The sequence below is a fragment of the Centroberyx affinis genome, unplaced genomic scaffold, assembly GCF_046629955.1.
Source record: "Centroberyx affinis isolate AG114_WGS23_722 - 3 ecotype Tasmania unplaced genomic scaffold, CSIRO-AGI_Caff_v1 ptg002511l_1, whole genome shotgun sequence".
NCBI classification, from domain to species: Eukaryota; Metazoa; Chordata; class Actinopteri; order Beryciformes; family Berycidae; genus Centroberyx; species Centroberyx affinis.
In genome coordinates, this window is record NW_027280733.1 from 3,052 (window position 1) to 20,000 (window position 16,949).

General features: G+C 44.4%; 1 protein-coding gene across 1 annotated transcript in view; it reads left to right on the plus strand.

The window, feature by feature from the left end:
- Positions 1-928: 928 nt before the first annotated feature.
- The window catches only part of LOC139656685 (myelin transcription factor 1-like protein), a gene marked incomplete at both ends in the record, with an annotated part of 24,111 nt that continues 8,090 nt past the window's right edge, over positions 929-16,949 (plus strand). Inside the window, 5 exons of the mRNA XM_071534295.1 lie at positions 929-1,422; positions 4,886-5,522; positions 6,698-7,107; positions 10,188-10,322; positions 15,301-15,391. Coding sequence (XP_071390396.1) covers positions 929-1,422; positions 4,886-5,522; positions 6,698-7,107; positions 10,188-10,322; positions 15,301-15,391 — 1,767 coding nt within the window. The remainder of the gene's footprint in view (positions 1,423-4,885; positions 5,523-6,697; positions 7,108-10,187; positions 10,323-15,300; positions 15,392-16,949) is intronic.

Below are 16,949 nucleotides of genomic sequence, written 5' to 3' on the forward strand. Positions count from 1 at the left end.
GATTGGGCCAATTAGGATTCTATATAACTGTAAAAATAAAAAAGGGAAATACGGGAGATTTATGGGGGAAATTACCAAACGGGATCACAGCGGGAGAGGAGGTGAAAATATGGAAGAAACCCGGGAAAAACAGGAGAGTTGACAGGTCTGTACTATGGTTAGCTAGCTAACAAGCTGACATTATCTAAACACTAAATCAATCAGATGGATCAGTGGTGAAGTGATCAGTTCAATTCTGTTGCGATAACTATAGTTAGCTAGCTAACAAGCTCCCGCAAGTTAAGAGTGAATAAGTGATGGAAAAGATGCAGTGATTGTTTATAATATGCCTTATGAGTAATTTTCATTCCAAGGGATTCTCTACATCACTGGTTCCCAACCTGGGGGTCCCGACCCCCACTAGTGGTCGCCAAAGCTTCACGGGGGGTCACAGGGCCTTCTTGGTTTTAAGGGGTGTAAGAAAACTTAAAAAATATATATATATAGTATATCTCAGCATTTCATTCAATTCTGTGAAGAAAATAACTAAATGTAGTTGTTATTTATAAAGTTTAGATGTTTTTTTAAGATATAGGGCATGGTGAAGACATGAACACAAGCTATATTCACTCTGCTAAACAGCCTCGTCCTGAATTAGAAAAGTTCACAGTTAAAACAACCAAAGAGCTAAAATACTCACTATTTGGGTTAATTGTACAGTTATCAGTTGTTCTGTGCTGTTATTGTTATGCATTGAATATAATATGAAAGGGGTTGTCTGTTTACTCAGTGATAGAATAGGGCTCCCTTAAGGAAAAAGGTTGGGAAGCACTGATCTACATTCTCTACTAGGAGGAAATCAGAACTGGGAAACTTTCAGCTGAGCCTGAATGACTAAAACAAAACAAAGATGGCTGCCCTTTTGACTTGTCTCTGTCTGTCCTCTCAGTGTGTACGGCTGTCCGCTGGCCAAGAAGAGGAAGGCTCTGGAGAAACAGCCGCTGGAGCCGGCTGCCAAGAGGAGGCCCTTCCTCACCTCCTCCCCCGACGAGGAGGAGCCCGGCGTTTACCCCGGGTACGAGGCCGACGCCATGGAGGCGGGGCAGGAGGGGAAGGAGCGGGGGGAGGTAGAGGGGGAGGAGGAGGAGGAGGAAGAGGAGGAGGAAGCGGAGAGAGTAGCGGAGGAGGAGGAGGAGGAGGAGGGGGAGGTGGAGGATGAGGAAGGCTTCTCAGAAGACAACGAGGAGCAGGGAGAGGATGAGGAGGAGGAGGAGGAGGAGGAGAGAGGGCAAGCGGCGGCTGGAGGGGGTCGGGCAGCGGAGGAGGAGGAGGTGGAGGACGGCGATGACGAGGAAGAGGAGGAGGAGGAGGAAGACGAGCAAGAAGAGGAGGAAGATGAGGAAGATGAGGAGGAGGAAGAGGAGGAGCAGAATCGTGAGCATGGTGAGTCTGCTGTTTTTCTGTCTGGTTGCTCAGAGCAGATGAAGCTTTAATATTAAAGGAGAAGTATTGATATTATTTATTGGTGAACCCACTTTCCCTCAACCTGCCTCATCTACTTCTACTGCAGTTAGTGATTTCCTACATTTCCCAGAATGACCCGCTCTCGTTAAAGCCAAACCTGTCTTGTAGCTGCATTGCATTCTGGTCTATTTTCTGCTACTGTCGGTGTCGAAATTGGTCTCTCTGCCTCTTGTCCCTCTTCACATTCAAAGCCTGCAGTATGATAACTTTTAATTGACTCACCATTAATAGTGTCTGAGTTTTTTCTCCTGCTTTTCTTGGAGGCAAAAGAAACTGCTCCATGTTGTTGCTCCATGTTGTTGCTGCATGTTGTTGCGTTTTTTCGAGATCTCTTCTCTGCTTTCTTTTTTGTTTTGTTTGTTGTATTTATTTCCGTCCAGTTTTGTGCGACATCTCTTTACATTTCAAGTTCAAGTTCAAGTCTTTAGTGTCCCGCCAGGCAAAATTTGGTTGCAGCCAGGAGAAACATGCAAGCATGCGTTATAAAATACATCACAAACATCACCACACCAAGGTTATTATCGTTAACGAAACGAAGCGAAATAACGAAAACTAGGTGTGAAAAAACATTTTCGTTAACTGAAATAAAAATAAAAACGATGCTTTACAAAAAAACGATAACTAACTGAAACTGTATTGTGTGTTTACAACTAAAATAAACTAAAATTATAGAGAAAATGTCTTTAGTTTTCATCTTTGTCAATTTATTTCATACATTTTTGAATTTTTGAATCTCGCCCCTGACAAATACTCCATATTACAAAAAAGACTAAAACTAACACTGAAACTAAGCATTTTCAAAGAATAAAAACTAAACTAGCAAACCCACTTTAAAAACAAATTAAAACTAAACTGAAATTGAAAACAAAAAGTCAAAACGAAATAAAAATAAAACCTAATGAAAAATGCAAAACTATAATAACCTTGCACCACACCAACAAAAAACAAGTCACATTAAATTCTAAAACACAACGTGTCACAACCGAACATGTACAGGAAATCATTTCAAATAGATGGAAGGTTGTGCAAAATATCGCAAGAAAGTGCAAGATACCAAAGCAGGTTGTAAACAGTCTGTCGGGGATATAAATAAAACCATTAGTTGTTACTATACTATCACAAGGGAATTGCATTCTACAGATAATTAACAAGGACAACGGGCCACAGTCAGGACACACGCAAAGCAATTAATCAATGAAAGTCCCACTGGACGTCTTACTCTCGGGGCCCTGGGCTGCAGCCTGTGGTTCCCGTTCCCATAGACAGATTTCTGGCCCTCTGATTGCATTGACTTGACATGGACTTATATGGATCTCTAATAAACCGTCACTGGAAATAAAACCCAGAGTCTAGGATGCTTCTTATCAGAGGAAAACTTCTTCTCCGAGGCCGGTGAAACCCGTACACAATTAGGTCGACAGGGCGATAATATCCCAGGGAGCATTGAGGCGTCTAGCAATGTCCAACCTTAGTTTGTTCGGACGGTTGGAGTCTACAGGAGGAGAAGGGGGAGGGTGATAGGAGGTGAAGGGCGGGTGATAGGAGGTGTTGTACCACTGATACACCAGCTATAATATCCAAGGGAGGATGGAGTTGGTGGAATAGGGCAGAGATGCGCGAACATTTTCTTATCACGGACCCCCGAATAGACATTAGGCCATGGACCCCCGTTTAATCAGATTTTGCCCCAGGGAGCCATATGGGAATGATATGATATCGTATTGGACTGTATAACTGTCTGCAGTGTATGTGGGCAGGTAATAATGGTAAAAGTGAAACCTATGATCTGAATAGTCATTTGTTTTTGGGGGCATTTTCACCTCTAGTAGATAGGACATTGTTAAGAGAGACATGAAGAATTGGGGAGAGAGAGGGGAAGACACAAGACAAAGGTTCCAGACCGGATTTGAACCCAGGACATTGCGGTTTCATGTTAGACCACTGACCCACCAGGACGCCCAGCACAGTCCTTCTTATACATTCTATAATTAGGATAGTTTCTAGTGAATTAAACCTTAGGGACATTAAGCTATTCCTCATGTTACTGGCAACTCCCTGCGACCTCCACAAGGTCCCTTGGAGGTTGGAGGTTTGAGAACCAGGGGAACAGGGTGTGAAGTGATGTCCAAATTTAGCTTGTTCAGCCGGCTGGGGTCTACAGAGGTAAAGTAGCATGAACAGGAGGTGTTGCACCACTGATACACCAGCTATAATATCCCAAGAAGATTCTGAAAAATGTTCTTATTATGGATCCCCGTTTAATCAGATTGTGTCCCCGGGACGCCCATATGGGAAGCTTTTTCTTGTTTAGTTGTGAGAGTGAAACATATTATTCTTATACATTCCCTAATTAGGATAATTAGGGAATGTATGTATGTTGTTTTTCTCTCCTCGCCTAGTGAAATTAAACTATTCCTCATTTTACTGAGGATCCTCTGGAATAAAATGTCAAACGATATGCGATCTTACTTTGTGTGGGCAGTTAGGTTCTACCTGAGGAGAAGGGGCTGTAGTTGATGTTGTAGTACAGGTGCACCAGCTGTAATACCCCATGGAGCATTGAGACAATAGGACGTCCAGTGATGTCGGGTCTTTGTTTGCGTGACCAGTTAGGGTCTACAGGAGGAGAAGGGGAAGTAATAAGAAATGAGGAACCGCTGGTAGACCAGATGCTCTCTGCTCTCCCTCCCGTCGGCGTTTCCCTCGATCCCCCCTGTGTCCTCAATCGCTTCTGACAGCGCCATCACGAATAATCGGGAGAGGAGCTCTGCTGAGTTATTAACTCCCCCCCCCCTCCTCCTCCTGTTCGCCTCCTCGTCTCGGCGGACGCGTCACATGCGCTCTGCCTCGGCTTCTCCTCCTGAGGATATTTATGGCTCCTGAATCGGAGCACCTCATACGCCTCCCTTTCATTTCCCTGCTCTCATTCGCCGTCGCTGTCCCCAAAATCAACAGCGAGGCTTAGCAGGCAGAGCAGCTCTGCTCTCCACAGCTCTGGGTTGTATGTTTTTTTGTGAGTAAACAGTGGATCATAATTGGGCGGCTTGTAGCTAATGTATTCAGGAATATATGAGAGGAAACTGGGTTCATTAGCATTGCTGAGTTTATTAGAGGCTGCACAAGTTTCATTTCCTTTTCATCTGCAGGATTTTGATTGTATAAATGAATAGACAGTTGTATTATCTACAAAATGTATCCATTACACGTCTTTTCCTCGCCTTTATTTTTGAGACCAATTACCTGCTATTTATGTAGTTTATAGTGCAAAATGCTTCAGCAAACTGTGCTGACTGTTGAAAAAACTGGCTGTGCTCTGAGATGGCTTTTGTACTTAGATGCCCAAACATTGTAAAGACTGAGATGTTTGCTATTTCTCTCACAGCAGTAGAGAACCGCTACAAAAACGGTGGACAATCAAAGCTCATTCCAATTCAGAAGAACGACAACAACAACAACAGCTGCAGCATCGCCGCCGGCAACGGCACCGGAGAGGACTACGAGAACTACGACGAGCTGGTCGCCAAGTCGCTGCTCAACCTGGGCAAGATCGCCGAAGACGCCGCCTACCAGGCCATGACGGAGTCCGAGATGAACAGCAACTCCTCCAACAGCGCCGGCGAGGACGAGGACGACGAGGACGACGAGGGCAGCGAGCCGGGCGACAGGAAGGGCGAGCTGAGCGTGGACCTGGACAGCGACGTGGTGCGGGAGACGGTGGACTCTCTGAAGCTGCTGGCGCAGGGCCACGGCGCCATGATGCCCGACGACGGCTACCCGGAGGGCGTGGTGGACGACTGCCAGGCCAACGGCCGGCCCGGCATGGGGGTCAGGGGTCAGGCGGAGGAGAGCGAGGAGGAGGTGTGTCTCAGCAGTCTGGAGTGTCTGAGGAACCAGTGCTTCGATCTGGCCCGCAAGCTGAGCGAGACGCAGCCGTCGGACCGCCCCGGACAGCCCGCCCTCCTCCACCACCACCTGCAGAACCCCACCGACCCGCACGCCGCGCTGCTGCCGCACCACCTGTCCAGGTACCGGACGAGTCTTTCATCATGTTTCCATTTCACATTAAAGATTCTGCATGTAGCAGTTTAACAACAATAAATCTGTACCGCATTCATTTTGAGACATTAATATAATTGTGCAAATGAATGATACCAATCCCGAGAAGATTGTCAGCCTCTAGCGGGTCAGATCTGGAGGGAAATCTGCTGGATCGCTTTACGGCACAAAACAGGAAGAGGTTCTGTTCTTCCAGAGCAAACGGAGCTAAAGCTGAAAGAGTTTCTGGCAGCAGATGGTGGAAGGAGAGAAAGGAAGATGGAGAAATCACTTCCAACACGTTGATCCTCTTGAGGGAGGGGTAGGGGGGCAGGAAGCAAAGGGGCTGATGGGAAATGTAGTCTTAATGTGGAGAAACACTAGAACTAACAATACTACTGGTGTGAGCTAGAGGAGACCAATCGTCTCCACCATGCTCTCATTAGTTTACAGCAATTAGTCCAAGGTAGCAGCATTAATTTGACAATGATATACTGATATCTAAAAATGCTACACAAAGCAACTTTAATATGAACCAGATTTTAGTCCTTGATTTGAAGCAGCAGGCACAGCTGCAGCCACACCACCGGTCCAGGTACGAGATCTACAAGAGTAAAATAAGACTCATCCTGCCTTAGTTGATGACTTTAGGTGTTGAGGTCCCAAATGACACAAGTACAGAAATCTGCACACAATCAAAAATTGAGGGTGACAGGTTCCTGAGGTGAGATGTCCGCCCATGAGTCTGTGTGCTCTGATCGTTGTCGTTTACTGCACTTCCTCTTCCATGTTTTATACTTTAGAGAGAAATGTCTTGCATTTTTTTGACTCTCCCTACTACGTACTCAGGGCAGCACAATAACGTTATTATCCATCAATTGATAGGGCTAGTAAACTCCAGAATTCACCAGTGACACTATTTTACCATCCAACTACATTTTTATAATAAAATATGACTCCAAATGGCAGTTGGTTACCTTTAAAGTAGACTAACCAACTTTCACTATTTCACCAGCCAACTAGGTGTTTTCGAATAGATTAGGACCTTTGGTAACGTGATCAAAGTGGCTGCTAGAGTTGCTAAACTTTCCAGCCACAGCCAAACTTTTCCAGCATTTGGTGACTGCTGGTCATTGCCCGTCCTGCTTTCACCACACAGGTACGAGCTGTGCCAGCAGGGCCAGGAGGATCCGCGGCCGCTGGAGCGCAGCTACTCCGACATGGTGAACCTGATGAAGCTGGAGGAGCAGCTGAGCCCGGCGTCCAGAGGATACCCGACCAGCTGCAGCCAGGAGGGCGACGAGGACACCACGTCGGTGGCGTCCGACCGCTCCGACGAGGCGTTCGACATGACCAAGGGGAACCTGTCGCTGCTGGAGAAGGCCATCGCTCTGGAGTCGGAGAGGGCGAAGGTCATGAGGGACCGGATGGCCTCGGAGCACACGGCGGCCCGTCGGGACCATCATCATCGCGGCCACGGCGAGCACAGCCCCCGGCTGAGCAGCGCCGCCGAGGAACGCAAGGCCAAGATGCACCACGACGGGTCGAAGAGGGCGTACTACCCTAAAGGTAGGCAGGAACAACACAGTCCTGCTCATGTCTGTTTTATTATTGATCCACTCATATGCTCAGCACTATGTTTAAGTCTCCCATTTAAAGTTGCACTAGGCAAGAATTTTGTGTAAAAATTAATAGCGTAAAACAAAGTGGTCTGCAACAGAGAGAACCATCTAATCCCCACTCCCAACTGAGATGCCGTAGATTCACTGTAGATAGTTTGCCCAAATTAAATTCAAGTTCAAACTTTTCAAACAGTTCATTCTCGCTGCCATTTGAAGCAGCCAACATGCTACATTGTGTTGTACGGCTTTAAAAAATGCATCAAACTAAATGTCAAACTAAGCCTCATGTTCAAGAAGTGTTTTTCTACTGTGAGTGTGTCTCAATCCATTTGGTCCTAAACTAAGAGATTTTACATCTACATTTTACGTCTGTTTTTTCCTTGAGCAGTATCAAACCTCTTTGCATATTTAGAGAGACGGTGCACATCTTGTTCACAAATGAACCATGGGACTACACAGAATCTGAACTTGTTGGGAAGAAAGTCACACTGTAATATGATAAAGAACTGGTAGATTTATTCTGTGCACCAAATATTTCCTGACAATTGTTGAGGTGTTTGAACTGTTTTCACAAGAGCGTCATCTGATCATGTTTCCACTCCAAATCTTCCCATGTACACACCTCGTCTCTGCATCGCATTTGATCTGAACCAGCTTTCAGTTCTTTATTTGAACCAATAACCTGACTCCAGATCAGCAGGCAGGAAGCTCATCATGTCTGCCTGACTCATCTTGACCCTCCATACTGCAGCATCAGTAGCGATAGAGGCTGGAGGTTATGTCTGCTGTAGTAGGAAAACCATGTAACTGCAGTTTTGGTGTTTTTCTCCCTTGAATTGAAAATTTCCATGCCTATTTATGGGTTGAGTGAGTCTCATCATGACCCCTGGGCTCTAGAAACCTGTTAAAACCCCATTGTATTATTTCAAAAATGAGATAATAGGCACTCATTTTCTGCATTCAGGACCAGGATAGTTTCTGCAGATGCATGGTTTTCCTCTGACAGCAGCTTATGTTGTTAAAATAGGCCGGTGCGGGAACATCAGACGGCCGGCTTGTCAGGCATGAGTAATGGCGATCTGCACGGCCCGTTAGGAGAGCAAATCTCATCGGCGGGATGCTATCCACGGCCTATTTCTTTAAATCCACTCGCACACACCCACCGCCGCTGTGCAGTTATCAGCCATGATGGAGCCTCACAACGGACTGAGATGCAGCCAGACGCTCAGACGGCTTCATCGGTCCACAGGAAGGCCTTCATTAGCCACAGGAAGGCCTTCATTAGCCCTCAGGATGGCCTTCATTAGCCCACAGGAAGGCCTTCGTTAGCCACAGGAAGGCCTTCGTTAGCCCACAGGAAGGCCTTCGTTAACCCACAGGAAGGCCTTCGTTAACCCACAGGAAGGCCTTCGTTAACCCACAGGAAGGCCTTCGTTAGCCACAGGAAGGCCTTCGTTAGCCACAGAAAGACCTTCATCGGCCCACAGGAAGGCCTTTGTTAGCCCACAGGACGGCCTTCGTTAACCCACAGGAAGGCCTTCGTTAGCCCACAAGAAGGCCTTCGTTAACCACAGGAAGGCCTTCGTTAACCCACAGGAAGGCCTTCGTTAGCCACAGGACGGCCTTCGTTAGCCCACAGGAAGGCCTTCATCGGCCCACAGGAAGGCCTTCACTGGCCCACAGGAAGGCCTTCATTAGCCCAAAGGAAGGCCTTCATTAGCCACAGGAAGGCCTTCATTAGCCCAAAGGAAGGCCTTCAACAATAGTGTTGTTAACATACCAAATTGAGTCCATGAGTCCAACATGTTTCCACGGTGGCCTGGACCGTTTTGTAACAAGGTTTCCAGGGTTTTGACGTCAGCTGGCTGTCTGTCAGTTCTGAATGTGAAACAGTTCCATATTTGGCTCCTGGCACCAGTTTGTCAACCAGTTTAGATCGACTGAGATCCAGTTGAAGACCTGGTCTGTTTGTTTTCGGCTGTTTGACTCTGCTGAAAAGGTCCGTTCATACTGATGTCAGATATGAGTCACTTTTTAAAACATGAATGAGAACAGGTAAGGCAAAAACAAAAATCGGATGTGAGCAAAAAATTGGAATTGAGCATTAAGGCCTGTAATGTGAATGTAGCCTATGAGATTCAATATTTAAATCAATCAACGTTTATTACATCGTGACACCAGAGCAGACAGGAGCTGTGCAGTGTTTCAGTGCGATGGGGAAGCCCAGATCTCCACAGAGGAGAACTGCTGATAAGCTGCTTTCACACCAGACGAAGTCGTTCTGTCTTATCTAGCCGCCACTGTACATTTATAATGAAATATTAAATTGCATTTCTGGAGTGCTGGGATTTAACAATTGCAGAGATTTTGGAAGTGGAAGTATAGAACATGAACTGCCATGTTAAATCACCAGAGCTTCTGCTTACTGAAGGTACATTTACATTCACCAGTCATTTAACTGATATAGTGTATGTCTGTGTGTATGGATATATGGGCATGTATATGAATGACAGAGTTCAATATTTTGTGTTTATAATGTACACGAGTCCCGTATCAATTTAATATCTTAAAGAAAACTAAATATCTAGGACTTTTCAATGCAATATGGTTTTAATAGGATAAAAACTTGGTAAGAGCATCATGAGTTTGATTTCTATAATCAGTTTCAACTTCAATAAATTCAATCATTCCATACAAATTCAGAAAACAGAATTTAAATTCAGTCGTCTGCTGGAACAAATCTCATCATTTTCAATCTAAGTCATTTACACAAACACAAGATCTCAAGTCAAGACTTTAGAAACCTTTTCAAGTCATCAGAGTACAAGTCAGAGTCAAGTCCCAAGTCACCAGAACCCAAGTCAAGTCAAGTCTCAAGTCTTCTCTTCATGCATCAAGTCAAGTCTCAAGCTATTCAAACTGTGACTTGCGTCTGACTCATGTCCAACTGACTTGAGTCCCCACTTCTGTCATTTCCCACTTTGTAACTAAATGAGAAACTAACATGGATATTCCCCCTCTCCTCAGACTCCTCCAGAGGGGAGAAGAAGGAGAGTAAGTGTCCGACGCCCGGCTGCGACGGGACGGGTCATGTGACGGGCCTGTACCCGCACCACCGCAGCCTGTCCGGGTGTCCTCACAAAGACCGGGTCCCGCCTGAGAGTGAGTCCCTCCGCCGGCCGCCACACCGCGCCGCACAAACATCCAGCTTCAAAAAAACACTCCCAACACGTCAGTTCAGCTAGCAATCAATACTTTAAATTTTCTAAATTTTCTACCTTTTCAATCTTCATTTGCAGATTGTAGTTGTAGTCCTACAAACATTTCTCAGAGGCAGAGCTGCTCTGGAGGCAGAAATAATCTGATTGGTTGAGTTAAACCTCAGTGGGCGGAGCCAAAGAACCACAATTTTTCAGAACACAAGTTAGCTAACTGGCAAACTTGAATGGTAAAGAAGGAATTCTGGGAAATAACTAAGGGAAATAAATGGCAACAGCTTAACTTTTTTAATTCCTTCATGTCCATGTCATCCTGATGTCATCAGGTCAGCAGCTAGCTAACTAGCTTACCTAGCTAGCTATAGGCTAGTATTGCTAGTTTGAACTTGAAGGTCAGCTAGCTAACTAGCTAACCTAGATAACTTAGTATGGATAGATTGTATTTTTTCAGTTAGCAGCAGGGCGCTAGGCTTCATAATATTAGCTTCCTCCTCTCTTACCTCTTGTCTTTCTCACTGAGCTTCAGTCTGATGTTACTTAGCCAGAAAAACAGTGGTTCTTTGGCTCCGCCCACTGAGGTTTAACTCAACCAATCAGATTATTTTCTGCCTAAAACTACAATCTGCTGTCCTAATATATGGAAATAATGTTGACGACGGGACTGGTCAAGTCAAGATAATGTCACTTGATTCAAGAAAATTCTTGAAATTTGATTTGATTATAAACAAGTATACAATTGGAATTATCTCACCACACTGGTAGTTTTCACTTGGTTTAAGAAAAATAAGATTTGAAGAATGAACAGTGAATCAAAATGGCGTGTTGAGCTGGATATCTGTGCAGGGTGTGGCGGTGCGAGGCATGGCAGACTTCCTCCATCATGCATCATCCTGCATGAGTCTGGTTCGGTCTGTTTGTGTTTTGTTGCTCTGTAAAGTGTTTGTGATGAAGCTGTTTTGTTGAAAGTGTTTTATAAATCCACTGGGCCTGACTTCATTAGAACAGCAGGTGCAGCTGAAGCTTAATCTCTCTTTAATAATATAGACTGGAAACAATGTGAGACAGAACATACTTCAAATTACTGGTTAGGAGATCAGTTTTAACACCTTTCCACTGCTGACAGCAGAATCTAAGCTTTGCAAACCTGGACTAAGCACTGCAAACACATTAACAACTAACAACATTAATGATAACAAGGCCTTTCATCGAGTCTTAAATCTTAAAATCATTTTTTAAATACAACCTTGCATGTTTCTAGCGCAAGTCAACATGTATCAAGAATTTTTATACAAAAAAATAAAATATATTGAGTGAAACTGCAATGGAAACAGGTGGAATTATCTCACCTTTTTTTTGCTTGCTTTAAGAAAACTGATTTAATTATCACTGCTATGTAGATTAAATTGCTTGTTGAGGTGAATATTTCTGCAGCGACTCCTATGAGAAGCCACAGTAGAGGGAAAAGCTGTTAACAGTTGGTCTGCTGTGAAGGCCGGACCTGCAGGCTGACTGTGGAGCCAGCAAGTGTTTCAGTTTGATTATTTTTTTATTTTATTTTTTTTTGGCTGCAGTTTGTGTTTCCTCCTTTCTTTCTCCTTTCTTTTCTTCCTCCACCATCACACTTGCCTGACCTTGATATCTGTGTTGATGTAAAGTTAACAGCATGGAGGCTCGCTCTCTGTTTCATCCACCTGGCTGCTGCAAAGACTCTCAAAACGACTTGCATGGAAAAATACCTCCGGACCTCCGAACGCTCCGATTTAACCAGATATGAAGCTTCTTAACGCATGCTCCATCTGCTGTTATGTAAGATACGACTAGATGAAACTTTATTGATCCTCCTGGGGGAAATTTGGTTGTTGCAGCAGCAAATCCTCATAGGATACAGCAAATAAAAATAGAATAGAAATAAGAATATAGCAAATGGGGGTTTATTTGGAGATATGCAGAAAATGTTAAGAAGAAGAACGTATGAATGAAAAGTTTGTGGAAAAGTATGGATTGCAGTTATTAAGCAAAATAACAGCAGTAAAACTTACTGAGGCAAAGACTGAATGCATGTGTGATATAAAAATATCACAAGAATATGAAATATATGCAGTATGAAATAAGTGGAAAAACTATTTAAAAATCAGTATATGCACAATATATAATTTGAATATGAAAATATACCAGATATCTGAAATATAGCCTATGTAGTATGAAATGAGTGAAAGAATCAATATATGTGCAATATGTATAATAATGAGAAGGATATGGGGATGAGAAAAAAAAAGATATCTGAATTTACAGAAAATATACATAACGTGCAAAACATGCATCATGTTACATTACATTAGCAAGTCCAGACATATGGACAGAAAGTGTGCAGGTGTGCAGACACATGCACTGTAAAAAACTATTTAACTTGTCAATATATTCACTTTACAGACATAGATACATACAGAAACATATAGAAACATACAGAATGTGCCGATTTGGATATGAGCTTTGATATTTGGATATGAGCTTTGATATTTGGATATGTACATTGATATTTGGATATGTGCATTGCTGCAACACAGTGTTCATTTCCTCTGACAGAAGATTATGAAATACCGCTCTTTCATTCCCGCTGCACTTCATTCCTTCTCCATCTGCATGGTCATCAGCAGATTTTAACAGTGCATGCCAAACTTTTGATCTGTGTCACCAAATTTTGTGAAATGAGCACAAAAAATGTCTTAAAATAAAAATAAGATCCTCCGTCCACAAGAAGTGAACAACGTGATCTCACACAAATACGTGAAATGAACATGATCTCTAAAACGGCTGTGGACACGTATTATGGGAAAATAACGTTTCTCCACCACGAACTGAATTACATTCCTCGAACTACATCCCAAAGGTTGGTTAACGGTTACGTTTGGGCAAGTAAAACAACTTTGGTTAAGGTCAGGGGAATAGAATGAATAGAAAGAATGGCTAATGAATAATGAATAGAATAATGAATAGAAAGAATAGAATGGCTTGGTCATGGTTAAATAAGAAAAACGTTCATTAAAAAACCCACCCACCACCCAGACCTCCACACCCTTCCTGGCCACCGTGCTGCTTCAGTGTGACACTACATCCTGTTTATAGTCGTGTCTCCTTCATGGAACCGTTTCATGCTGGGAAAACCTAAATTTACCGCTTTACGTTCCACCGACACGTAATTTGCTGTTAACACGTCATGTTCATTTGATGTTTTTTCTGTGAGATCAGTCTAGCAAAACCTGAAGCTAACCTGAAGCTAACTGGTTTAGCTGCTAAACTGAAGCGTGAAAATTTCCAGTCCAATTCCTGCTGTTGGACCAGAATCCTTTACTGGAGGAGGAATCTGATCTGAACGGGAGCGTATCTATGTTCCCAGGGTCCTATGTTCCCAGGGTCCTATGTTCCCAGGGTCCGATGTTTAACCCTAACCCTAAGTTGAATGCCCAGTCCAGGGGGTTCTTCCCGCTAAGTTCTCCTCACCCCACATTGGGGTAATACTACTTTCTACTCCAAAGTCAGAAGGAGCAGAAGTGCAATCAAATTACGGTGGATGGCCTGTGCCTAACCTGGATAGCTCTGATAAAAAGCCCTTCTGTTCTTTGAAACAGTTGTGGTCAGGGCTCTGGGCAAATATCTACAAGCAACCAACCTAACCCTAAACCCTAAACCCTAAACCCTAAACCCTAACCCTAACTAACCACATTAAGCGAATACAGAGCTGGGGGACATATTTTTCAGGTTCCCATTATGTGCTATATAGAGCTGGGGAACATAGGACCCTGGGAACATAGGACCCTGGGAACATAGGACCCTGGGAGAGCACATATGTAGAACTGGGGAACATAGGACCCTGGGAACATAGGACCCTTTGTCATGTTCCCATTATGTGCCATATAAATCTGGGGAACATAGGACCCTGGGAACATAGGACCCTGGGAACATAGGACCCTGGGAGAGCACATATGTAGAACTGGGGAACATAGGACCCTGGGAACATAGGACCCTTTGTCATGTTCCCATTATGTGCCAAATAAATCTGGGGAACATAGGACCCTGGGAACATAGGACCCTGGGAACATAGGACCCTTTGTCATGTTCCTATTATGTGCCATATAAATCTGGGGAACATAGGACCCTGGGAACATAGGACCCTGGGAACATAGGACCCTTTGTCATGTTCCTATTATGTGCCATATAAATCTGGGGAACATAGGACCCTGGGAACATAGGACCCTGGGAACATAGGACCCTGGGAGAGCACATATGTAGAACTGGGGAACATAGGACCCTGGGAACATAGGACCCTTTGTCATGTTCCCATTATGTGCCATATAAATCTGGGGAACATAGGACCCTGGGAACATAGGACCCTGGGAACATAGGACCCTGGGAGAGCACATATGTAGAACTGGGGAACATAGGACCCTGGGAACATAGGACCCTTTGTCATGTTCCCATTATGTGCCAAATAAATCTGGGGAACATAGGACCCTGGGAACATAGGACCCTGGGAACATAGGACCCTTTGTCATGTTCCTATTATGTGCCATATAAATCTGGGGAACATAGGACCCTGGGAACATAGGACCCTGGGAACATAGGACCCTTTGTCATGTTCCTATTATGTGCCATATAAATCTGGGGAACATAGGACCCTGGGAACATAGGACCCTGGGAACATAGGACCCTGGGAACATAGGACCCTGGGAACATATAGGAATGACTCCACCTGAACTGGATTCCTGTCCCAATCTGAGTTCCAGAGTTGGTGCTCGCTTCACAAAGTTTCCTGAGCCTGTTGCTCAGACTCGGCCCGCCTGTCTCCTCCTCTGAACAGTAACTCTCCCTTCTGCGGAGCTCCTAACCCTCTTGCTGTCTCTCTCACCTTCTCCTGTCTGTCAAAGTCCTTGCCATGTATGAGAATGTTTTAAAGTGCCCGACTCCCGGCTGCTCCGGACGGGGTCATGTCAATAGCAACAGGAACTCGCATCGCAGGTGAGTGAGCGGCCGTCCGCCCGGATCCTGACAGCTGAGTAACTCAACCCACAAACGCAAAAAAAAAAAAAAAAAAAAAGTTTCTGTAAAAATACTTTCTGTCTGTCGGGGTCCCAGGGAGAAAGTCCTGACCCTCCCTTAGCGTGTTGTAGTCTTCGGCATCGTGACCCGAGAGCCTGCCGGGTTTCATGCCAACCGAACGCTACAGCAGCTGATTTCACTGACTGGTTCTGCCTCTTTGGTTGAAGCCGTGTTCATTGGTGAAATCAGAGAGTGTAGTGTTTGGTTGGAAGGAAAACCTGCAGACTCTTCAGGTCAGGATGCCACATGGGTGCAAATACACTGTTTTATTTTACCTTAAGGAGTAGAGGGAACATGTTATGCTCTTTCTTTCATGGGTGTGGCTTTCCAGTCCAGTCCAAACAGACCAATGGACTCTCCAAAAACCAACCCCAAAAGCAGCCAAAGCATGTCTTTTCTGTCTCTTTCAACAATCATGGGATAACTAGACTTTGCGACAGGATTTTGAGTAACGCTGAGGAAAGCCTAGGGCTGAAATGCGGCCATTTTTGTTGCTGCTGTGCATCATTAAAGAAGTGATATACACTTATCTGTGAGTGCTGATGACTTCATTTGTTATTTTTGAGACAGGATTCTCCCACAATCTCAAGGAAACAGCACCTCTGGTTTGTTTTTGCTGCCGGGTAGAACGAGTTTCCATCGTTAGCTTAGCTACAGCGCTAGCTACATTGACGAGTAAATTGAAGTGATTGTATTGTTGTTGTAGCGATTCAGCTATCAGGAAAGTAACTGTCCACAGCAGGGATTCGTCAAGGCAACAGTTGTCATTTAAATATCCATAGCACGAGGATAAATTGTAAATCCTAGAGGGGCGGTTTGTATCAATCCCTGCTATGTTTGTTTTTATATACTTTTGTTTTATCACTTCCTTTGTGCTAATAAATAAACTAAAAAATAAATAAACTAAAGCCCACACAGGTATCACACAAGTTCTCTTTCGCTAGCTAGCTGTAGCACCTTCATTGTTGTTACTAAACAAGCGAGCAGCAGGGCCAGGCTCCGCCCACAGCTCCGCCCCTAGTGAAACCTGACTGGTTTGATTGATGATTGACAGCCCAGAGCGGCGCCGCCCTTTGTGTCGTCGTCATTTCAGGCTTCAGATTCAGTCTGCTTCCATTTTTTCGCCTATTGTGAAAATGAATGGGATTTTTGGATCCAGCTTGCCAACTGTTTTGTTCTTTCAATGGGTGAAATAATGTCACAAGAAATGACATATGATGAAGTTATTACAGATTTTAACTAGTTAGCTAACAGCCATGGTGTGGATGTTGTGTTCTCGCTTCAGGCTAAGCTCAGTCTGGCTCAACTAATAAAGAAATTCAGAACAGAGGAACCTGAAAGCAGAAACAGTATTAGTGTTCGACGCAGTTACATGCGTTAACATCATTTTACATCTCAAATCATTTTCACATTAGACTGAAAGGGGGCGGGGCTAGAATTGTAGAAATGATGTCACACTTGAGAAGACCGGGAGGCG